Source organism: Muntiacus reevesi, chromosome 14 (assembly GCF_963930625.1).
Source record: "Muntiacus reevesi chromosome 14, mMunRee1.1, whole genome shotgun sequence".
Lineage (NCBI taxonomy): Eukaryota > Metazoa > Chordata > Mammalia > Artiodactyla > Cervidae > Muntiacus > Muntiacus reevesi.
This window is the reverse complement of record NC_089262.1, coordinates 51,706,943-51,731,838: the sequence shown is the minus strand read 5'-3', so window position 1 is coordinate 51,731,838 and position 24,896 is coordinate 51,706,943. Positions and strand designations below refer to the sequence as shown.

General features: G+C 35.8%; 1 protein-coding gene across 1 annotated transcript in view; it reads right to left on the bottom strand.

Annotated features, from left to right (window-relative positions):
* IPO11 (importin 11) overlaps positions 1–24,896 on the bottom strand; it is a 188,390-nt gene that overhangs the window by 108,341 nt on the left and 55,153 nt on the right. The window contains exons 10-16 of the mRNA XM_065905431.1: positions 23,539–23,731; positions 22,487–22,639; positions 19,971–20,014; positions 18,224–18,314; positions 16,309–16,356; positions 15,377–15,482; positions 12,444–12,570 (exon numbers count right to left, since the gene is read on the bottom strand). Of these exons, the coding sequence (XP_065761503.1) occupies positions 12,444–12,570; positions 15,377–15,482; positions 16,309–16,356; positions 18,224–18,314; positions 19,971–20,014; positions 22,487–22,639; positions 23,539–23,731 (762 nt within the window). The remainder of the gene's footprint in view (positions 1–12,443; positions 12,571–15,376; positions 15,483–16,308; positions 16,357–18,223; positions 18,315–19,970; positions 20,015–22,486; positions 22,640–23,538; positions 23,732–24,896) is intronic.

Sequence of the window (24,896 nt, the reverse complement as noted above, 5' to 3'; positions counted from 1 at the left end):
AGGGAAAGGGCAAGTTGAGAAGCAGAGAAGAGAAGCAGGAAAACAGGGCGGGCCTAGGGAAGCTGGAGGATGTTAAGTGAAGACAGAGCAGGGAGAAGAGAAAGAAGGCGGAGAAGGAAAAAGAACACAAAATGCCACTTGTAACCTCAATTACAGGAGTTCTTGAAACAACCAAAAGATAAAGTCTGCGATTTTCTAAACCTCAAAGTTCACAAGAGCTTTCTACAACCTCTTGACCTTGCCAAATCACATTTTTGTGTGTGTGTGTATCAGCATGTTATGTGGGAAAAGTATATCATGACAGCATATTCTACATTTCCTTTCAGGTTTTACCTGTGACTTGGCCAGCTAAATGGCACAGGCTACCACACTCCATCTCCACACCAAGTAACACAAACTCAAGCCGTGAATAAATTCTATATGCTACTCTGCAAAATAATGTATCTACAACTTTAATCTCCTGACCAACAGCCTCTACTTTTTTAGATGCTGTTACACTTTCCACACCTATAACAGCAACTGGTTTTTCCTTTGCAGTCATTTTCTACAAAGAAACAGTTTTGATCATTTCACAGGAGCTTCTGAGGACTTAAGGTGCTTATTTCATGTTCACCGAGTTAGCTAAGTACTCTAGTGCAGTATCTAGAGATCATAAGAACTGTGTGTGCAGCTGCTTTCTCGTCTGCTTTTTCTTTTTGTCATTGTTTCTAAAGGTAACACGAACATTTATAGATTTTTAAATGATTTAACAAATGTGCTGATTATCCAATATACATAAAGCACTATGCCAAGTGTTCTACTATGAAATGACCTAATGAAAAGATGACATACTCATGTAATTAAAAATATTCAACAAGGAACTATTTCTCCCAGGCACTGTGTTGGGTGTTGTAGAAAAAGAGTTGAGTATGACACACCTCCTCTTCATGGATCACAACCCTGTTGTGATGAAGGGGATTGCCTAACTCAATGCAGCTGTGAGCCATACCATGCAGGGTCACCCAAGATGGACAAGTCATAGTTAAGAGTCCTGACAAAACATGGTTTTCTGGATATAGTAATGGCAAACTCCAGTATTTTCACCACAAGAACCCCATGAAAAGGCAAAAAGATAAGACACCAAAAAATGAGACCCCCAGGTCAGGAGGTGTCCAATATACTACTGGGGAAAAGCAGAGGGCAATTACAAACAGCTCCAGAAAAAATGAAGTGGCAAGCCCAAAGCAGAAACAATGTCCAGTTGTGGATGTGTCTGATGATGTTGTAAAAAACAACATTGCATAGGAATCTGGAATGTCAGGTTCATGAATCAAGGTAAATTGGGATGTAAGCAGGAGGTGGCAAGAGTGAACATTGACATTTTAGTCCATCAATCAGTGAAATAAATTAGCAAACTAAAATGGATGGGAATGGATAAAGTTAATTCAGATGACCATTATATCTATTACTGTGGGCAAGAATCTCTTAGCAGAAATGGAGTAGCCCTCACAGTCAACAGAAGAGTCTGAAATGAAGTACTTGGGTGCAGTCTCAAAATGGACAGAATGATCTCAGTTTATCTCCAAGGCAAGCCATTCAACATCACAGTAATCCAAGCCTATGCCCCTACCACTGATGCTGAAGAAGGTGAAGTTATACAGTTCTACAAAGACCTATGAGACCTTCTAGAACTAACACCAAAAAAGAAGACGTCCTTTTCCTCATAGGAGTTTGAAATGCAAAAGCAGGAAGTCCAGAGGTACCTGGACTACCACACAAGTTTGGCTGTGGAGTACAAAATGAAGCAGGGCAAAGGCTAACAGAATTCTACCAAGAGAATGAACTTGTCATAGCAAACACCTTTTTCCAACAACACAAGAGACAGCTCTACACATGGACATCACCAAATGGTCAATACTGAAATCAGACTGATTTATATTCTTTGCAGCCAAAGACAGAGAAGCTCTACGCAGTCAGCAAAAACAAGATAGGGAGCTGACTGTGGCTCAAATCATGAGCACCTTATTGAAAATTCAGGCTTCAACTGAAGAAAGTAGGAAAAACCACTCAGCCATTGAGGTATGACCTGTATCAAATCCCTTAAGATTATACAGTGAAGGTTACAAATAGATTCAAGGGATTAGATCTGGTAGACAGAGTGCCTGCAGAGCTATAGAAGGAGGTTCGTAACAATGTACAGGAGGTGGTGACCAAAACCATCCCCAAGAAAAAGAGATGCAAGAGGTAAAATAGTTGTCTGAGGAGCTGAGGAAAGAAGATAAGCGAAAAGCAAGGGAGAAAGGGAAAGATATACCCAACTGAATGCAGAGTTCCAGAGAACAGAAGGAGAGACAAGAAGTCCTTCTTAAACGAACAACGCAAAGAAGTAGAGGAAAACAAGAGACTGGGCAAGACTAGAGATCTCTTAATAAAACTGGAGACATCAAGGGAACATTTTATGCAAGGGTGGGCATGATAAAGGACAGAAATGGGAAGTACCTAACAGAAGAGATTACGAGTCCGACACGACTGAGTGACTATTAGTAATAACCAATAATTAGAAACAAATCATGGATGCTCAAGTCCCTTATATAAAATGACACAGTATTTGCATTTATTCTCTGCGTATCCTCCCATATATTTCAACTCATGTCTGGGTTACTTATAATAACTGATACAATGCTAATGCTATGTACACAGTAGTGAATACAACATAAATGCTATGTTAAAAAAAAAAAAAAAGAAGAAGAAGAGATTAAGGTGGCAAGAATACACAGAACTATACAAAAAAGGTCTTAGTGACCCAGATGAGTACGATGGTGTGGTCACCTAGAGTCAGGCATTCTGGAAGGTGAAGTCAAATGAGCCTTAGGAAGCAGTACTGCAAACAAAGCTAGTAGAGATGGTGGAATTCCAGCTGAGGTATTTCAAATGCTAAAAGATGTTGCTGTTAAAGTGCTGCACTCAGTATGTCAGCAAATCTGTAAAACTCAGCAGGGGCCACAGAACTGGAAACGGTCAGTTTTCATTCCAATCCCAAAGAAGGGCAATGCCAAAGAATGCTTCCATAGAATTGTGCTCATTTCACATGCTAGAAAGGTTATGCTCAAAATCCTTCAAACTAGTCTTCAGCAGTATGTGAACCAAGAACTTCCAGATTTACAAGCTGGGTTTAGAAAAGGCACAGGAACCAGAGATCAAGCTGCCAACATTCACTGGATTACAGAGGATGCAAGGGAATTCCAGAAAAACATCTAGTTCTGCTTCATTGACTACCCTAAAGTCTTTGATTGTGCAGATCACAACAAACTGTGGAACTTTCTTCAAGAGATGGGAGTACCAGACCACCTTACCTGTCTCCTGAGAAACCTGTATGCAAGTCAAGAAGCAACGAAACCAAATATGGAACAACAGACTGGTTTAAAATTGGGAAAGGAGTATTAAGAAGCAGAGATATCACTCTGCTGACCAAAACACATAGAGTCAAAGCTATGGTTTTTCAGTAGTTACGTACAAATGTGAGAGCTGGACTATAAAAAAAGATTGAGTGCCAAAGAACTGGTGCTTCTGAATTGTGGTGCTGCAGAAGATTTGAGAGTCCCCTGGACTGCAAGGCTGTATACTGCCACTCTGTATACTTAACTTATATGCAGACTACATCAGGAGAAGTGCTGGGCTAGATGAATTAAGGCTGGAATTAAGAATGCCAGGAGAAATAATAACAAATTCAGATATGCAGATGATACCATTCTAGTGGCAGAAAGCAAAGAGGAACCAAAGAGCCTCTTGGCGAAGGTAAAAGAAAAGAGAGGAAAAGCTGGCTTAAAACTCAACATTCAAAAAATGAAGTTGATGGCATCTGGTTCCATCACTTCATGGAAAATAGAAGGGGTAAGTGTAGAAGCAGTGACAAATTTTATTTTCTTGGACTCCACAATCACTGCTGATGGTGACTGCAGTCATGAAATTAAAAGATGCTTGCTCTTTGGAAGGAAAGTTATGACAGGCCTAGACAACATACTAGGAAGCAGAGACATCACTCTGCCGACAAAAGCCATATAGTCAAAGCTATAGTTTTTCAGTTGTCACATACAGATGTGAGAGTTGGACCATAAAGAAGGCTGAGCACCAAAGAATTGATGCTTCTGAATTGTGATGCTGCAGAGCATTTGAGAGTCCCTTGGACTGCAAAGAGATCAATCCAGTCAATCCGAAAGGAAATCAACCCTAAATATTCACTGGAAGGACTGATGCTAAAGCTCCAATATTTTGGCCACCTGATGCGAAAGGCCAATTCACTGGAAAAGACCCTGATGCTAGGAAAGACTGAAGGCAAAAGGAAAAGAGGGCGGCAGAGGGCAACATGGTTAGATAGAATCACTGACTCAGTGGACAATAATCTAAGCAAACTCCGGGAGATAGTGAAAGACAGGGAAGCCTGCTGTGCTGCAGAACATGGGGTTGCAAAGAGTGGGACATGACTAAGCAACTGAATAAGTTAGTCCTTGTTATCAAAAAGCTTACAATTCAGCAGGGGGAAAAAAACACCCAGATATTAAATAATTATTAATAAAAATGGCTAATATGAAGAGCTTAAGAACAGGATAATTCCCTTGAGAACATGAACTATTTCTAGGATCTTCAAATTGTCTGTATTTAGTACACTGTGCGGAGAAGGCAATGGCACCCCACTCCAGTACTCTTGCCTGGAAAATCCCATGGAGGGAGGAGCCTAGTAGGCTGCAGTCCATGGGGTCGCCAAAAGTCGGACACGACTGAGCGACTTCACTTTCACTTTTCACTTTCACGCACTGGAGAAGGAAATGGCAACCCACTCCAGTGTTCTTGCCTGGAGAATCCCAGGGACGGGGCAGCCTGGTGGGCTGCCGTCTATGGGGACGCGTAGAGTCAGGCACGACTGCAGTGACTTAGCAGCAGCAGTACATTGTGAGGCATACAACTGGCACTGTGGCAGTAACTTAATTCACAAACAACAGGACATGAAACATGCCCCGCTATCCCCCCAGAAAGGAAATGAAACTGCCAACAGCAACTGATCCTTAAATCTTCATTCATCTTCCTCCACAAAAGGACCAGAGATGCACGCTACCCACAACAATGACATTTACACAAGTAAGTATAGGAAAGAGACACCTGAATGAAAACTAAATGTGTTTTCCCTCCTAACAAAGGGAAGTCAGTGCAGTATTCCATACAGACAAAAAGTTGAACGAGTCACGATGACTTGCCTGCACTTTAACTACACGAATAGGAGGTCAAATCATCAGGGGAAGAAAAGAGCACACAGCTTTAAAGAAAAGAGGAGCACTTAAAATGACAAACACAAATAAAAACAGAATGAGCTCTTCCTGAGCTATAGAAGAAATAGGAAGCACTTATTGCATAGGGACAAGGAATTTTACAGCAATTCACAAGTTATGGGAGGAGAAAGTCAGAACCTGAATTTCTAGATTGAAGAGTAGGGGAATCTGATGGAGGATGGGCAGAGCAAAGTCTAAGACAATTTCTAACACACAACTCAATAAATAATAAATAAATGTGAGAAAGTGAAACAAAACAAACAAAATTTTCCCTTATCCAGACTCTAAACATGACTTTTCACACAACAGACATAGACCTCTGAAGGAGAGATCCAGATCCAGACCCTGAACTCAGCCTGAGTCTACCCTACACTTTCATCTGAGACATCTAAAAACTTCTAAAAAGATAACAAAGTAATTCCATACAGGGGCAAACAAGAGCCACCAAGCCATCAGAATCATTGGAAGGATTCCAGAGAAGCATGACAGCAACAGAGAAATGAACAAGAAGGAACAGCAAGTTAACACTACTTCCAAAGAGAACTGGCTGCTACATAAAGGCAAGAGTAACTAACCAGACAATGCCATGACTGGCAGGAGGATGAGCCTTCACGTAACTGTCACGGTCGCTGAGCGGAGGTCCAGGCCTGGAGGACCTAGTGCTTGACCCCTGCCACAGCCTGCCACAGCCCTGGAGGGAATTTCACCCACTAAAGCCACGGGCATGGAGATGGGAACAAGAAACAGCAGTGTCTCAGGGACTCACACCATCAGGAAAATGTAAGACAGACATGAGAGAATAATTTTGAAATAGATTCTATTTCTCTGCTGAATAGAAACAGAGTAATAACTTTATAATCTTTTGTCCTTATCTCAATTGTTTCATTAAATATTTTCTATTTTTCTGACTTGATGCTAGGCATAAGAGATATCTTAATATGAATAATATTATCCTACTCACTGGCTCTTTTACTACTTGGTACTACTATGGTACTCTTTTTGTTCTATTCTGCAATAAAGTCAAGATCACATATTTTTATGTATTTATTCTGAAATATGCCTATAAATAAGTTTTCTAAAAGGATTTTTAAAAAAAGCAACAATCTTCCATTTACTCATTTCCTTTTAAGAAAAAAATTTTAAAGTTCATTTTCATGCCATATGGATACCAGACCTATCAATACAAAGCCAAAATAGACTACAAGATACTTACTAGATCACTAGATTAAGGCTGCCTTTCCTCCTGGTTTTAGAGGGTCCTAGGAATTTATGGCTCAAACACACATTTTTTTCTTTTTATGTTTTCTTTGGAAATTATATTTGCTGAATATAAGTGAATTCAGAATTCATTTTGTGAAAACGCAGGCTAACACAAAGTTTACAAGAGTGCTTTGAGACACGAAGGGCGGACAAGCGGGAAAACTCTGTAATAGTGTTTTTGAGACATGAAGGATGGACGGACACACGGGAAAAGAAAATCAAAACTGTAAGATAGAAAGTTTGATAGAATTGGGAGACCCATAAAAGACACAAAAGTGAAAAGATAGGAGAATTTTAATGCACCTTGTTAAAAAATACCTCTGCCCAGATCCCAGCTGCAACTCCCAGTGTTTTCAGGACCTGCTGCAGTCATGTATATGCCAAAGTGCCTTCTTAAACTCCATCTAGAAAATTCACTATTTCTATGCTGGTAGTCAATCTACCCATGTGAATGGCCTTTTCTTTGCTTGACAGACAATAATCCCAAAACACCCATCCCCAAACTATAAATCTTCTGGTTGTACTACAATATACATTATATACAGCCTCTTATAAGAGTGAAAGTGAAGTTGCAGAGTCGTGTCAGACTCCTGTGACCCTATGGACTATACCTTCCAGGCTCCTCCATCCATGGGATTTTCCAGGCAAGAATACTGGAGTGGGTTGCCATTTCCTTCTCCAGGAGATCCTCCCGATCCAGGGATTGAACCTGGGTCTCCCGCATTGTAGGCAGACACTTTACCATCTGAGCCACCAGGGAAGTCCTAATAAGAGTACACTAACGCTAATTTTCACGCAACTACTGCTTGTTTTATTGAAGACTGCATAAATAACCCAAGTAAAAATGAGCTTTTAAAATTACTTATAATTTCCAAAATTGAAAGATATTAATGGGTCAGAAACCTTACAATTAAAGCAGCCCCGTACGTAAATCAAATATTCTGGTTAGAGAATCATATAGAGTCCTAGGAAATAAAACTTCCTCTCATCAAAAATTTAGCCATTCTATTTCTACTGTGGTAATAACATTCTAAAATCTGAAACTTGCCATAATCATTGCATCTACTAAGTAACATGTTCTAAGAGGAATGGAAGAAAACATGCAGAAGATACTTTTTAAATGGATTTTTCAATAAAACATTGGAGCACTGTTATCCTCATTAAAAAAAGTAATAAAAATGGAACCTTACTTGGTATCATGTTGATAAATAAATCCCAGGTGGAATAAAGAAGCAAGTATGAAGAAAACCAATTTTTAAAACAAGAAATAGAAACAACAAAACAGAAAAAAGAAATCAATAAATCTGATTACACTAAAATTAAAAAACTCTGCTCAACAAAAAGACAACAGAACGAGCACAGAAAGATACAGGTGGGAGAAAAGAAAGATACAGAGACTTCACTGCATTTGTAATGTTTTATTTCTTACATACTTGAAATATTACAATGGAAATATGGAAAACCAGGTAGCTCTAATTCTAGTCACTGAATTTTTCTCTGTACTTGATATAATTCTTACTTTTAAAAAGTAAAAAATTAAAAGCATCTACCTTTTAAACATGAGTCAGGAATAAGCTCAAAAGTACAAATTTTCAAAGTAGCATTAGCATTATCTTAAACCTAATCAAAATTCCCAACATTACAAAAGAAGTTTCCAAATATTGAAGTATCATCAATGATTACCGATTATCCCTAGACCAAGTTTTAATTACAAAATACTGATGAAAAGTTGTAATACTACTTCAAATAAACCAAAAAATTTTTACTCAATTTGCATTATAATCCCCTGGATCAAACAACATTATCATGCAACTAACAGGAATAGAGATTTTCTCTACACAGTAGTTTCCCACATTATAAAATTTTAAAGAATCCTGAGTTTGAGGTTTTTCAGCATAAGCTCCCTGTGCTCCTTGCTTGCAAGGCCCTCCAATAAACCCTCCTTGCTCATAAAAAAAATTTTTTTAATCGTCCTATTTTCTCTTCTATTTGCCATGAAGTGATAGGACCAGATGCCATGATATGAGTTTTCTGAATGTTGAATTTTAAGCCAGCTTTTTCACTCTCCTCTTTCACTTTCATCAAGAGGTTCTTGAGTTCTTCTTCACTTTCTGCCATAAGGGTGGTGTCATGTGCATACCTGAGATTATTGATATTTCTACCGGCAATCTTGATTCCAGTTTGTGCTTCATCCAGCCCGGCATTTCATATGATGTACTCTGCATATAAGTTAAAAAAGCAGGGTGATAATATATAGCCTTGACATACTCCTTTCCCAATTTTGAATCAGTCTGTTGTTCCACGTCCGCTTCTAACTGTTGCTTCTTGACCTGCATACAGATTTCTCAGGAGGCAGGTCAGGTGGTCCGGGATCCCATCTCTTTGAGAACCTTCTACAGTTTGTTGTGATCCACACTGTCAAAGGTTTTGGCATAGTCAATAAAGCAGAAGTAGATGCTTTTCTGGATCTCTCTTGCTTTCTCAATGATCCAACGAATGTTGGCAATTTAATCTCTGGTTCACCTGCCTTTTTTAAATCCAGCTTAAACATCTGGAAGTTCAGGGTCCAAGTACTGGGAAGCCTGGCTTGGAGAATTTTGAGCATTACTTTACTAGCATGTGAGATGAGTGCAACTGTGCAGTAGTTTGAGCATTCTTTGGCATTGCCTTTCTTTGGGATTAGAATGAAAACTGACCTTTTCCAGTTCTGTGGCCACTGCTGAGTTCTCCAAATTTGCTGGCATATTGAGTGCAGCACTTTCACAGCATCATCTTTTAGGATTTGAAATAGCTCAGCTGGAATTCTGTCACCTCCACTTGCTTTGTTCATAGTGATGCTTCCTAAGGTCCACTTGACTTCCCATTCCAGGATGTCTGGCTTGCTCCTTGGAAGAAAAGCTATGACCAACCTAGACAGCATATTAAAAAGCAGAGATATTACTTTGCCAACAAAGGTCCGTCTAGTCAAAGTTATGGTTTTTCCAGTAGTCATGTATGGATGTGAGAGTTGAACTAAAAGAAAGCTGAATGTGAAAGAATTGATGCTTTTGAACTGTGTTGTTAGAGAAGACTCTTTAGAGTCCCTTGGACTGCAAGAAGATGAAACCAGTCAATCCTAAAGGAAATCAGATTCATTGGAAGGACTGATGCTGAAGCTGAATACTTCAGCCACCTGATGCAAAGAACTAATGCATTGGAAAAGACCATGATGCTGGGAAAGATTGAAGGCAGGAGGAGAAGGTAATGACAAAGGATGAGATTGTTGGATGGCATCACCCACTCGATGGACATGAGTTTGAGTAAGCTCTGGGAGTTAGTCATGGACACAGAAGCCTGGCGTGCTGCAGTCCATGCGGTCGCAAAGAGTCAGACACAACTGAGCAACTGAGCTGACTGACTCAACTGATACCAATTGGAGAGGCTGGTTTTCCCAGCTGCTGTGCTATTTCTATTCTGCCACAGCCAGCCTTGTAATAACATGTCTATAAGACTAGGAAGCCACACAGACAACTACAATTATATGTATCCCATCTACGTAACAGTAGCAATCAAGCAAGCGAACATGGACTCTGAAAGCCAAAGAAGATTCAGATCCATGAGAATCTATGTGCTTTGTGTGTGTATATGTGTAAATGTGTACATACACCCACAAAGTATATGGGCTTTCCTGGTGGCTCAGATGGTAAAAAATCTGCCTGCAATGCAGGAGTCCTGGGTTTGACCCCCCAGTAGGGAAGATTCCCCTGGAGAAGGGAATGGCTACCCACTGCAGTATTCTTGCCTGGAGAATTCCATGGACAGAGGAGCCTGGCGGGACACAGTCCATGGGGTTGCAAAGCAACTGAGCAACTAGCACTTTCACTTCTTTCATATGTGTATATACATACAAATGCAGCTGCATGTATGTCTGTACATGTATGTCTGAACATCTGTACACTGTTGCATATGTATATGGTATCTTCCTACATTTCATCAGCCTGCATTTCTCACAAGTTGAAATTACAACAGTATATCTTACATACTACTGATCTTAAAAGTACTTAAAAGAAAAAGGATCGGGGTAAACTATATAATGTTAACTTAGTGCCTTACAAAACACTGTTTTCTTAAGAAGTTATAACAAACAAATGAGACATAGCCACCAAAAGACGGACAGCAAAGGGGCAAAAGCTGTATCTGTAACAGCATTTCCTCAAAGTGCATTCCTTGGAAATTAATGTATTTGTCATCTTGGATAGTCACAACACAATCAATGTACATTTTTAACGTTCTGATTGATGTTATAGGAAAGAGGATTATTTGAATATGTAGTTCAGTGTTTTCCAAACTTAACTGGTCATGAAACCCTTTTGCCCAATAATGTTTGTTAAATGGGATAGAATTAACATTCTGCTTTTAAAGTGCTGACCAAAATGACTCATTTTTCTCTTCATTTCTTTCCCAAAAGACTCATTAAAGAAAGAAAAAAAAATCCAAGAAATTTCTCTTTTCCAAAGAAAATTTACCTGAAATTTATATCTTTTGTAACACTTTCACATAAAGCATTTAATGTCTTCTCTCTGAAACCACTGACAGAATAGCAAATAATATTTCCAAGGAAAACAAAACTTAAATCTTATAAATGCTTTATTCTAAATAAATAGAATTTATTCTATTTACAAAAGTAAATTAATTCCAGCAAACAGTATTCATAGAAAGAGCTTAGATAATATCAATAAACTTCTAAGAATTTAAACATGATAAAACTAGATTCCCTTGTTTAAGCATGGGATACTTAAACTATTTAATAATTATAGAATGATATTTAGAGTAAATTCTCAATTATTTATACAAGTAAGTAACATTTAAGCAGAAAATCCAAAGATCAATTCTATTTGCTTTTAGAATGCATCATGCTTCTGCAATTATGATGTTTTCTTAATTTTGTAATTTCCCTAATTATGTTTTCTTTTGTTGAACATTAAAAATAGTTTATATTATCATGTACACATGTGAATATGAGAAAAATGACCCAAACCTTTGCTGGAAGGTAGGGTAATCAGGTAGGTTTAAAACAATTTTTTAAGGTGGAATACTGAGAAATGATTAAATAACATCTTATCATAATTTGGGGGTTAAAAATCATTTAATTTTACCTACAAATAATTTGAAACTCAGAAAAAGACAACCAGACTCACTTTTCAAAGACTATGCTGGAGTCAAATCTAAGTACAAGACAAAGTACATTAAGTCATGAATATATTCTCACTCAGGCATAAAATAAAGCACTGAGGGAAAATCTCTTTAAAAAAAAAAAAGCTCTTTGAGTAATCAACATAAAATAAAGCAACAAACCTACTGAAGTGGAACAGAGCAATGAAGTCATTATCAAGTTTTCAGTAACACAAAATCAGTATTATGTGAAATGCTACACATGAAGAAAAAGTCCTAAAAGAAATAATTCCAAAGTCTAAATCAAAACTAAAAAAAAAACTTCTCAAAACTGAGAGACAAAATAAGAATCAACAGCAAGGATAAAACAGACTATGGTGTTAGCTCAAACGTAAAAATTACATATTCTATCATGAATAAGAAAAAGGATATTTAAGCTATAAGGGGATTTTTTTTTTTAAAGAAAACTGCCTTCTTTTATTCGTACTAAAAAATGATAAATAATTATAGATTAGTAGACTTTGGTTAATTTTTTCTTCATTGACTAGTGATGAGAAGGACAAATGGCGTCAAAAAGACTTTCTTCCCTCAAACCAAACTTCTCACCAAGGAATAACTATAGCGTTGAAAGACTACCAACATTCTAAAAAAAGATGTAAACCATTTCTGAATCTGAACTTTGACATATGTGAAACTTATAAAGAACTCTTTTAAGACATTTAAGCAACATACCACTAAGTCTTGATCCTGAAGCAAGTTACATATTGCTTCATATAACATGGGTCTTAAGTCAGACTTGAATTTCACAGAAATCCACTGACCGATGAGCCAAATCACCCTGCGCCGCAATGGCTTATACCTAGATGGAAAAACCATGCAGTTCAAACATTAATATTTTAAGAAGCCTATTTCATTAAGCATATTTTATCATTTAAATCTAAAATGTTATAAGAAAGCAATATGCATTTTATATACAAATCTAAAAGCTACTTTTAAATGTACCACAGTACAAATACTAACAACAAAGTTCTGATCTAAAAAACTGAAAATTCTTAGCACATATTATAAATCTGATTATTTTACATTAAGTATTTACAACATAGATATGTACATAAAAGCCAAATTCACTTCTATTCTTCAAGTAACCAAAAAGAGTTCATCTTAATAGGTGTAAGCAGCTGATGTCCCAAACCCTGAGGCAGGAGAGGCTCCAAAAAGTAATAATAATAATAAAAATAAAGGAACTCCAGTACTCAATTTTCTAATTCCAATTCTGTTCATCTCACAAAGATTATTTTCAAAACACTGTGAGAAATTTCTAGACTTAAGACATTTACAGTAACATGCACATACACTTGTTTCTCTATGGCCATCTTTGCTAAAGAAAATGAAGGTTCTTTAGGCAAAGGGGAAAACCATGTGTGTCCAAGACACGAACTCTCGGTATTATATTTATTTAAGTGGCAAGATGATATTTCTGGGTGACAATGTAGTAAACTAATGAATATAACACACCTTTTAGAAAATTACAATCTTTTGAGATTATTAAACACATATAAAGAATTACTCATTAAAGTTCCAATAAAAAGTACATTTCCTGCTCTCAAAATGTTTAACATATCTAAAAGAATTAAAGACCACAAAACTTTAGGATTGCAGAAACATAAGAGAGAAGAGCAGGCAGAGGGAGATGGGATTTGAATAGCGTTTCCTGGTGGCTCAGATGGTAAAGAATCCGCCTGCAATGCAGGAAACCTGGATTCGATTCCTGGGTTGGGAAGATCCACTGGAGAAGCGAACAGCTACACACTCCAGTATTCTTGCCTGGAGAATCCTATGGACAGAAGAGCCTGAAAGTCTACAGTCCATGGGGTCACAAAGAGTCGGCATGAGAGCGATTTGCACTCACTTCACTCAGATAAATAGTATCTGGGGCAGAAAACTGAAAAAAATGCCTTTTCAAGGGATAGGGACGATTTGAACAGTCAGAGATAGAAGTAAACAAGACTCGTATAGAGTAGAGTAAATGAAGGAACCACAGAGTCTTCAATTTTGGGCTGAGATCCCTGGGATTACCACATTCAACACTCGAGACAAAGAGAATGAAGCTCAGAAAGGTTCAGATTCTAAGATAACAAAGTTAATAGTAGGGGTCAGTTTGTTCCTCAGAGTGTGAGTCCCAAACCCGCAGGATCATTACCTGGAAGGATTACAGAATCACACAATCTGACCAGGACCTTAGAACCTGCATTTTAACCAGTTCACCAGGTGATTCATATGCACATTAAAGTTTGAGAAATACGGGTCTAGACCAGTTTTGTCCAAAAGAAACATAATGTAAGCCAAATATGCAATTTTAAATTTACTAGTATCTACATTAAAGTAAAAGATACATGTGAAAATTTAACATTTTCACTTATTGCAATATATTCAAAATATTATCACTTCAATATGTCATCAATATATATTTTACACTGCTTTAGTTTTTAAATTCAAATTTTAGCTAATTAAAGTCATTTCCTCACTTGCACTAAGTACATTTCAAGTACTTAGTAACCATATATACCAGCTACTGTACTGGATAGCACGGGTCTAGACTAAATAGCCTCTAGGATTTAAGGACAATCAAACTGCAAATCTGTCTCAATACTGAAGGCCTTCTCTCCATCAAAGGCTCACGAGCAACCAGAGGGCAGACCTGAAAAACATTTTAATCACCACTGCCCTGACAGGACACAGCAAATCCCAGTGCTGAAAACATTTCATGATTGAATAAATGACTGAAAACTGAAAGGATAGCTACTTAATGGTGAAAATTACCTTTAAAGCATCTCTAGCTCATAATTCTTGCTCTAAATATTTATAAAATGATCCATACATGAATGGTTCTCTATTCATGTATTAAGGTAGCCATGTTAACTGTTCTATGACTGTATGCTAAGCATTCTGATAAGTACCACATTTACAGAAATAAATCCCTAGAATTTCCCAATTCAAAACAAGAAAAAAGGCTCTTGAAAATTTTTAAGCGTCTAATTTTAAATGAAGGAAAATTTATACAGATTATGAAATGCCTTTTCCCCTTCCATTTTACTCTTTCATTACCTAAAATTAAAATCGGGCAGAAGTCCTACATACTAAGTTGTCAGATTGATCTTCACTACTGAATTAGACACCTTAATACGAGACTCAAGTGTGTCCAAACGCTTTCTGCCACGGTGCCACTGCAATTTCTTTTCCCAACAGACTTGCAATGCTCTGTGATCCTCAGACAGCCACTTTTCATGGATGTTACTTGGTTATGATCCTTTTGACATCAGCCCTTGTCTCTGCTAAGTCTTAACTGGCTTCCTTTTGTACATAATCTTCGTCTAGAATTCAGAGATCCCTATCTTCCATTATCTTTGCATAAAATTTCATCCTGCAAACTATCTTATCAAATGCTTAACACATGTCACAATTCACATTTGAAGTAAAATAACATAATAACAAATGATTTTGCTTTTCAGTTATAAATTCAAGTCTTATTCCTTCCTACATTAGACACTATTAGCTAAGTCATACTATGATTTTTTAAAAATTTTAGGCAATTTTAACACCTAGTCTTCATTAGAAAATCAGTAAGGTAAGATAAGTGTATAACAAACACAAGGTTTTATACTTGCCTATTGTGAATGACTTGCAATTCTGGAAGAAGCTGGTTTTTAAACCACTGATCAAAATCAACACTGTCAAACAACTCATAAGCCGCTAATCCAACAGCATTATACACTAAGAAGAAGATTAAAAAAAAAATTAATTTCAAATACTGGGTCAAATGCTAATTGTCCTTATGTAAGAAAATAAGTCCTAAAGACTACTTTGAAATATGTAATAAGTTAATAAAGGGAAATCTACAATATGTTAATCCAGGAAATTATTTAAACAAACATTTTAGAAACATTTAAATTACATCACTCTATGTTTTTCTTAAATATCCAGTGTTTTCAAAGAGAAAGTTACATTCATTTAAAACTACTCATGTCAAATTACAAGAATAATATCTGCTTCCAAATGGATGCAAGATTTTATGCTATGGTCCCTGATAACCCTCTTTCCAGTCTCTTCTCTCACCACAACCCCTTAAACGCTATGTTCCAATTAAATCAAATACTCCCAATTCAAAAGTTAACTGTGCTTGTCCCTCTTCCCTTCAAGCTTCTGTCCATACTGACCCTTTTATCCAGAACCACCCTTCACCACTTATTAAATCTCACTTATCCTCTGTCCTCACAGAATACTTCTTTAGGAGATGCTCAATGGGTACATCAAAACTATTAATACCTTATAGTTTTCCACAGCACTACCTGATTACCGTCTATTTTAGCATTAATCAACTGATATTATGTTATAATCAGCTATACCTGATTACCATCTATTTTAGCATTAATCAACTGGTACTATGTTATAATCAACTGCTTGCTCACTCTCCATCACCAGATAATCCCTAAATTTTAGATATCCTTGTAATCCAACTCTCACAGCATAACACCTGCCACAAAACAGACACAGCCTACTGAAGAAATCAATGTTACTAAATCATTTTCATTTAACATACCAGCATCTTTGATTAATAGTGCATTCATATCTTCCACATTAGTGGGACCTGAAAAAACAAGTATCAGCAAGGGTAAATTAAAACTAGCTTTTAAAAATCACTTAAACTCAATTTGTTAGTTTCTCAGTTCAGCTAACTACACTGTATTTTGTGGATATTAAATATATAAGAGAAAGTTTAAGTTTTGTTATCATCATCATTAGAGAAGACAGTTACAACAGGTAAAGCCATACTACAGCTTTAGAAACCATTATAACATACTTGGAAAATGTTACATCAAGCAACATTCTAGAAAAATATATGTAAAACTGCTAACTACTGTATTATATCCTGATTATAAGAGAAAATTTTTAAAAAGAATAAAAAGATGAATCCCACAATAGGAAAAAAAAAAAGAACAAGAACAGGCAATTTCATACGAAAGGTTTTATTTTTCTAAATATAAAAAATAAGCCAGGTTATGACAACACATTAAAGATTTGACAACAAAATGAAAAATGTAAATGAGAAATGAAACAAGATGAAAAATGTAAATGAGAAATGAAACAAATGAAAAATGTAACGTGGAAACCAGAATAAAGAGCTGGCAGTCCCTGCACGACTATCCAGAAGGAGACGACCACAGTTAAGACACAAAGAACACAGTTTAGTTTACTCAGTAAGCATATTTCTTTAGTACAGAAAGATTCCTAGCAAGTTTACCAAAGCACTTTTCTGCTGTTAAATATGACTTCTTAAGCATACAGCCCTAAATAAGTAAATCACTCCAGAAGTGGAAAGAAAATAACTAAACTCTAAAATCACTGTAAACCTTACCATCATAGAGCAACTTATCAGAGGGTAACCTAATTAGCTTAACCACTTTCCTAAAGTGGTTTAATAAAAATAAATGGATGGGAGAAAATGGAAATAATGTTCTAAACACAACAACAAAAAAGGTAACTTCAGCAGTACATTACCAAATTTAAGAATCTATAATGTTGCATTAAGAAATTAGTAAATAACTGCATCAGAAATCAATCTATATCAAACTACAATGAATGCTCACATTATCTTTTAAATGAACACAAAAAACTTGATGCATAGCTCATTTACTCACTTGGTTTACAATTTAAGCAGGAGCACTCCATTAGATTTTTGAGAAAACAAAAGCCTAAAAAGTGAGCTACCTCTGATGGTACAAACAAGATCAAGAATCTCATTCTCTACAGGAGATCCTCTTACCTTTATTTCCTTACATTACCACCTACTCAACAGTTGATCCCTTACAATTTGACTCCTGCCCAAACCAATCAAATAATCTGTGTAAGATTCCATTGCCCGGCAGTGTCAGTTAATTGCCAAAAGTCAATCAATCAACAGTTACTGTGTGTACCAGACACTGGGAGCAAGGTGAGAAAAAAAGATGTATTCATGGCCTCCTCCCTGAAATTTACACTATATCAGAATAGTCAGAAATGACAAATCACTTTTAATAGTTAAATAATTACTTGTGTACAAAGATCAAGCGCCACCCATTTCACTTCATAATTCTCTCTTAAATCCATTACATTCTTTCCACTCCCAGTGCCACCGTCATGAAGCTAACATTTATTATTTTAACTTTTTCACCCAGTACTTCTCACAACAAGCTCCAAATAGATTCTTTCCCCCACAAGCAATATACATTACTGCCCACTATTTTAGTATGCTTACCAGAGCAAAATCTAACTATCACAATCAAGGCCTATCTCACTTGTGAGCTGCCATTCTTGTTTTCTATTTTGAAGGCTACTCTTTCAGAAAAGCACACATTCAGTCTTTTTCAAATTCATGTCTGGTATATGATCTAGGAAATACATCATAGCAGGAACTCAAAATATTTTTTTGAACACTGATTAATAGATAAATCAAAATATCACAAAATATGCCTCACCTTGAAGTGTTTGCATCATTTCTAAAAGTACAGGAGTTAGAGTCTGATTATATTCATGGAATATATCTATAAATAATACTTCAGTGCATGGCTGTTGGGAAAAAAATAAGTTTCTAATGAAAACAAGGGTATATTGCAATGCTTAATTCTACACTAACACAAAGAATACTCACTCTTAAAACTCTGAATATGTTTCCAATTCTTGACTTTTTTTGAAAAAAGTTTATTAGGGTTTTTCATAAACCCAATGGGAAATAAAATTAAATTATAATAATTTCATTCATAACGTAGAAAAGTTATGTCACTATTTCAATCATTTGGCATTACACATTCAAAAATGCAAAACAACAGAGAGGAAAATTTTCCCTTTACATTTTACTTAATTCTTTAAATTTAAAGGAACCACACTTACTTATAGATTCAGAACTATAAATGACTGTCTTAAAAATTAGTATGCTAAAAATTATTTATTTTTCGTGGCAGTGACGTAAGTAACAACAGCGATTAACGCATTCAATTGGCCGCAGAGCTGTCTTTTCTCTAACAGACACAGAGTGTACGAGAAATCACAGTGTTCCCATGCGTAGGACAGACAGCTAACGCGAGCTGGTGCCCAGCGCCCGGACTCAGCCTGGTGCTCTGTGACAGCTTCGGCGGGGGATGGGGTAGCAGGGAGGGAGGGAGGTCCAAGAGGGAGGAGACACCTGTCTGCCTACGGCTGATTCATGGTAATGTGTGGCAGAAAACCAATACAACATTGTAAAGCAACTATCCTCCAGTTAAAAATAAATTTTAAAAACAGAAATCGCAATGTGAATTACATAAAAGGATGACTCATTTTCATTCTTAAAAGTACTAAATCACTAGATGTTTCATAAAATAGAATACAATTAAATTTTGAAGGTATTGTGATTTACGTTTAAAATCAAATACAGATGTACATACTTCAATGTGTACAGATGAAATGATACATCATCTCAGATATTTGCTTCAAAATAATCCAAGTGGGTGAAGGAGTACTCATACAAAACAAGACTAATCACGAGTTGATAAATGATAAGACAGGTTTTGGATATAGAAGAATTCATGATATTATTCTCTCAATATGTTTAACATTTTCCATAAGAAAAAGTTTTAAAAACTTAAGAGCAGTAAAAAAATTTTTTTATAAAACTTTTAAGTTCTATAGAAGTTTATGAAACAGGTAATGCAAATTATATAAACAAAAGTCTTCAAAAAAGAACATTCAAAGTCCACATTTGATAAACCTTCCTCAATGTTAGCCATATCAATAAAGTATATTTAAAAAGAATTCTATAACTGAAAGCAATGGACTGGTCTCTGAGACTCATACTAGGTAGTTAAGAGAAATAATGTACCAGAAGAAGCTTTATAATTACTGAAATATTTAGGAGGAAAAAAATGTTTCTAGCCAAAAATGGTAACTTTCAAAAACATTTCCTATTTCTGCAATGATAATTATTTCCAATTTATAAAATGAAGAAACAATCAGTTTGCAAACCTCCAACTTAACAAAAAAATTTCAGATTAAAGTTCATAATTTAATTAGGTACTTTCTTCTCAAATATGGACTCTTGCAGTAATAACTGTTTCCTACCTGACTTAATGTTTGAAATCTTCAATATAGTATCATTCTCTACTAAGAGTTACAGTAGCAAAAAAGAAAAAAAAAAGTACAGAAGCATTACCGTTTTCCCTATCGATTTTTCTTTCAATCAACACTCACCCTCAAACTGTACTTCCAAGAATCTCCCCCTGTTTCTTCCGCTGCTGCAATTAAAAATATGACAAATGATGCTCTCCACAAATGCAATAATGATGTTTCTAAAATCTCAGTTTGGAAAACCAAGATTTTCAGGAATATCAATATAAGACAGCTGCAAATTATTATAAAATAACACAGAGCAAACAGTTGGGAACACAAGGCCTTAAACAGATCTCTTTACCATAAGTTACAGATGACATCTGTGTACATCAAAGTGCTCAAAACCACAAGCATTCTCACTTTCATTAAAAACTCTGTACGAAGACTTCTTTGGCCAGTCCAGTGGTGAAAATCCCAGGCTTCCAAGTCAGGCGGCATGGGTTCGATCCCTGGTCAGGGAACTAAGATCCCACATGCCACATCCAAAAAACAAACACACATATACACACACACACACACACACTCACTCACTCTGTATGGAGAAAAGCTCAAAGTATTTGTCACTCTCTGAGTCTGTGACATTACCTGATACACTGTCATTACAATCCTGAAAAATCATTTCATACAATAGTGATGTTTTACAAGTTTACTTAGTCACATTCTCCATAAATTTTCTATATTTAAAGTAAAATATTTCCAGAACTCTTAAAACTCTGGGGATTTAGTGTTTCATGTTATAATATGGTATTACTACATTGAAAAAGCAATATGAAGCATAAGAGTTTAGCTACAAGAAAAAGCAAAAACAAAAAATATGCATTATATAATGCAGTGTTTTATGTTCTAAATGGATTAAAATATTTCTAAACAAAAAAGAAGGCAAGTCTTACAAAAATGTTTATGGTGTTTTTAAAATACTGGAAACATATGTGTAAAACTACACGAAGGCATCCAGTCAAAGGGATGAGTAGAGGCTAAAACCTAGCCTATGTCTGACCACGGCAGGAGTTATTAGGTTGGTGCAAAAGTAATTGCGCTTTTCCACTGTTGAACTTTGTCTAATAATGGAATGCAGTCTTAAATAAACATGGTTATGCTATCCATCACCTTAAGGTACATTTTTCATTCTATGTTTTGTTGCTAATGACTTATTACTTGCTGTTTGTATTTATTTTACACTAGGGAAATGATACTAGACAAAAGGCAACTCCAAGCGATTTTCTTATTTGAGTTCAAAATGGGTCAAAAAGCAGTGGAGACAACTCGCAACATCAACAATGCATTTGGCCCAGGAACTGCTAATGAACATACAGTGTACTGCTGGTTCAAGAAATTTTGCAAAGGAAACAAGAGTCTTGAAGATGAGGAGCCAGCCATCAGAAGATGACAACAATCAATTGAGAGGACCATCGAAGCCATATTTACCTGACCTCTCTCTCACCAACTGACTACCACTACTCAAGCATCTCAACAACTTTGTGCAAAGAAAATGCTTCCACAACCAGCAGGAGGCAGAATATGCTTTCCTTAGGAGTTTTTCAAATCCCAAAGCATGGATTTTTATGTTACAGGAATAAACAAACTTATTTCTCATAAGCAAAGAATGTGTTGATTATAATGGTTCCTATTTTGATTAATAAAGGTGTGTTTGAGCCTATTTACACTGATTTAAAATTCATGGTTAGAAACTGCAATTATGTTTGCACCAACCTAATAAATGACACACACACTTTATTCACACCCTACTTTATCAAGCACACAACCCCTTGATTTTCTGTAGCAAAGGCCCTGATAGTCTAGATTAAACAGACCTCCTACAGGGCTTCCATGGTGGCTCAGTGGTAAAGAATCCACTGGCCAAAGGAGGAGACACACATTCAAATCCTGGTCCAGGAAGATCCAGGAAGATGCTGCAGAGCAACTAAGGACGTGATCCACAACTACTGAGCCTGTGCTCGCGAGCCCGGGAGCTACAGCTACTGAGCCCTCACGCTACGACTACTGCAGTCCGCGTGCTCTACAGCCCACGCTCCACAACAAGGGAAGTCACCCCAGTGAGAGCCCACGCACCGCAACTAGAGAAAAGCCCACCAAAAATAAAATAAATAAATAAATAAATTATATTTTAAAAAAGATCTCCTACAGAAATATTTTAATCTAAAAATTAATTTTTAAATTAAAATATCTTAAATAGGTAATCCATTCAGAAATTTAGAAATTTTCATCTCCAAACTACTTTCTGAAGTAAAAATTTCTACAAATAAAAAATAATAAACAATGAACCACAGAGTAGAAAGTGATCTGATAACAGAGAAAGACAGTTAATTTTATATTTTTGTTTTAAACTATGATATAACCCTAAAAAATTTTATCTTTCTAGAAAAAATTCTATATAGTTGCACAAGTAATTCATTCTTTGCTTCTCAATTTGTAATAATGGCTAATAAAGAGAAGATAAACTAACTTTTGAAAGTTATATTCTCACAACAAAAGCACTACATTAAAATACAATGTTATTATAGCTATCATCAAATAAATGATATCTATTGATGAAAGGAAGGAAAAATTCATACAAAACCTGAAAAACTGATACTTACTAAAGCCTTCTGGGTCTTCTTCCCACATTGTCAGCTCTTCTTCAGTTAACAGAAAATAATGAGAGACTAATCTTCTACATATCTCTGTCAAAGTAGGATATGTGAAGAATGCCATCTTAATCTTATGAGCTTCCAGAGTTTCAGGGCTGCTATCTAGAAAAATAAAATTTCCAAGTTAATTATACAGACAAGCATTCTTCCAATGCTGGATAGTGAAACAAATAAATTTAAGAATACCTTCTAAATAGTAGTATATAAATTTTCATTTGTATTATGGACATATCTCAAAGATGCTCTTGCTTTTATTTATACCACACACACATCAGTCTTGCTTCTGTCTTACCACTACGGCTGCTACATTTCCATCCTATATTCTCACATCATATTGAAGTGACTTACCTATATGTCTTTCTCTCTCTCTCTTCTACAAGGCATTCTCATTCATTGTGATAAACACACACATGAATGAATTCCAAACAGAGTTGACCCCTGAACTTTGTGAGTCCATTTACACTCAGATATTTTTCAACAGTAAATACTAAACTACAGTATACACCGTCTGGGGTTGGCTGAATTCCCCAGATGCATACGAACAGTGAATACGGATGGCCAGCTATAAGTTATACTCATTAACCCCTGGGTTGTTCAAGGGTCAACTGCAATATAACAGTTTAACCTATTCTAGAAGCAACTTTAACCTGCCTAGAATCATTTTATCTAAGGTCAAAAGAAAACGTAATTGTACAAATAAATACAGTCTACAAACAAACTATAGCGGTTACTGAAGTACTTAATTCTTAAAAGACCCTAGGCTTCAACTGATGCTCTACTGTGTTACAAAAGACAGTAGTTTACTAAATGCACTGTATGATTTTTAAAAGCTGGCATTTATATACCAGAAGTTCTAATCCTTATCTCTATTTCATGTCCCAGCAATAGTTCATTTCTCAGATTTAAATGAACTTCAAAAAACTTACATAAAAATAGCAATTACTTCACACTAAGATTAAAATAAGGAAATGAAAAAAATAAAACTACCAGTAAAGCATTACCTTCAAAATTTTTGGATGGCTTATAAGCATAATTTTTGACAATCATCTTAATAAGATTCATGCACTGGACAATGAATCGTTCAAATGTAACACCTTCACCAACTTCCGTAAACACATAGCTTACAGAAAATTCCAGTGATCTCTGAATTAGAGGAGTAAATGAAAAGGGATGCTGATCCAAGAAGTCCAAAAGCTATAAAGAAAAAAAATTTTAATATATTTTCTTCAAATTCACATAGGAATATAATCATTCATAGGTACATCTAATAACTGGTAATAAACACTTAGCAAGTTTGGAATCTTGGTGGGAAGTCCAGTTTCACATGTAATATACTTCCTGGGGTATATCATACAATGTGAAATAAATCAGATTGTATCTCATCGCCTGAACTTTCTATTATTTCTAGTTCAAGATTCAAAATAAACTTACTTCATACTTAATTTGATATCAATCAGCAAATGTGATACCAAAAGTACAAGAAAGGCCTCTAAAAAATAATAAAGGCAAATAATCAAAAATGTATCCTGCATTAACTGCATCTCAATGTATCAAATAGTTGATGAGAGAGATTTCTTCTATATAGAAGAATTCCAACTAATAAATGTAAAAGGAGTAATTAATAGAATTAGAATGCCATTATTTTGCAACCCCTATTCAAATAAAAGATCTAAGCTATGATCATCAATGGCTGCTAGAATCAAGGGAAAGGCTGTTGAATAATTTAATAACTCAATAAACTCAATGAACAATTTTAAGCAATCAGACGTTGTGCATCTCCTGATGTGATGCAATAGGAAATACAGCATCATCTGTAAAATAGTCTTGTCATTCCTACTCTATTCCCCCCATCATTAAAAAAAATAAGAAGAAAAGCCTGAATGTGATCAAGTTTCTTATCTAACTAGAAATTTCTAAGAAATATGGGAGAAGGCGTATAGAAACAAAGGAATAGGTTAACACATTCTAGTTGGAGACACATGTAAAATGTTCCAATTTCAAAAGCTTTAATAAAGTCATGAGATCATAAACATGAATTTCATTAATTATTACTTTTTTATTTGGCCATGCCATGTGACATATGGGATCTTAGTTCTCCAACCAAGGACTGAACCCCCATCCTCTGCATTGGAAGGGATTCTTAACCACTGAACCACCAGGAAAGTTCTCTCACAAATTTTTTTATAGTTGGTTTTTTTGAAAAGGGATTCAATAGTGTCCGTTCTCTTTTTTTTTTCCTTGTTACTTATTTGTTGAGGTAACAGATCATTTCCTGCAGAGTTTTCCGTGTTGTGGATTTGGCTGTCTATATCCATTAATTTTTTATAAAATAATTTTATCTGAAATATATACATATTGC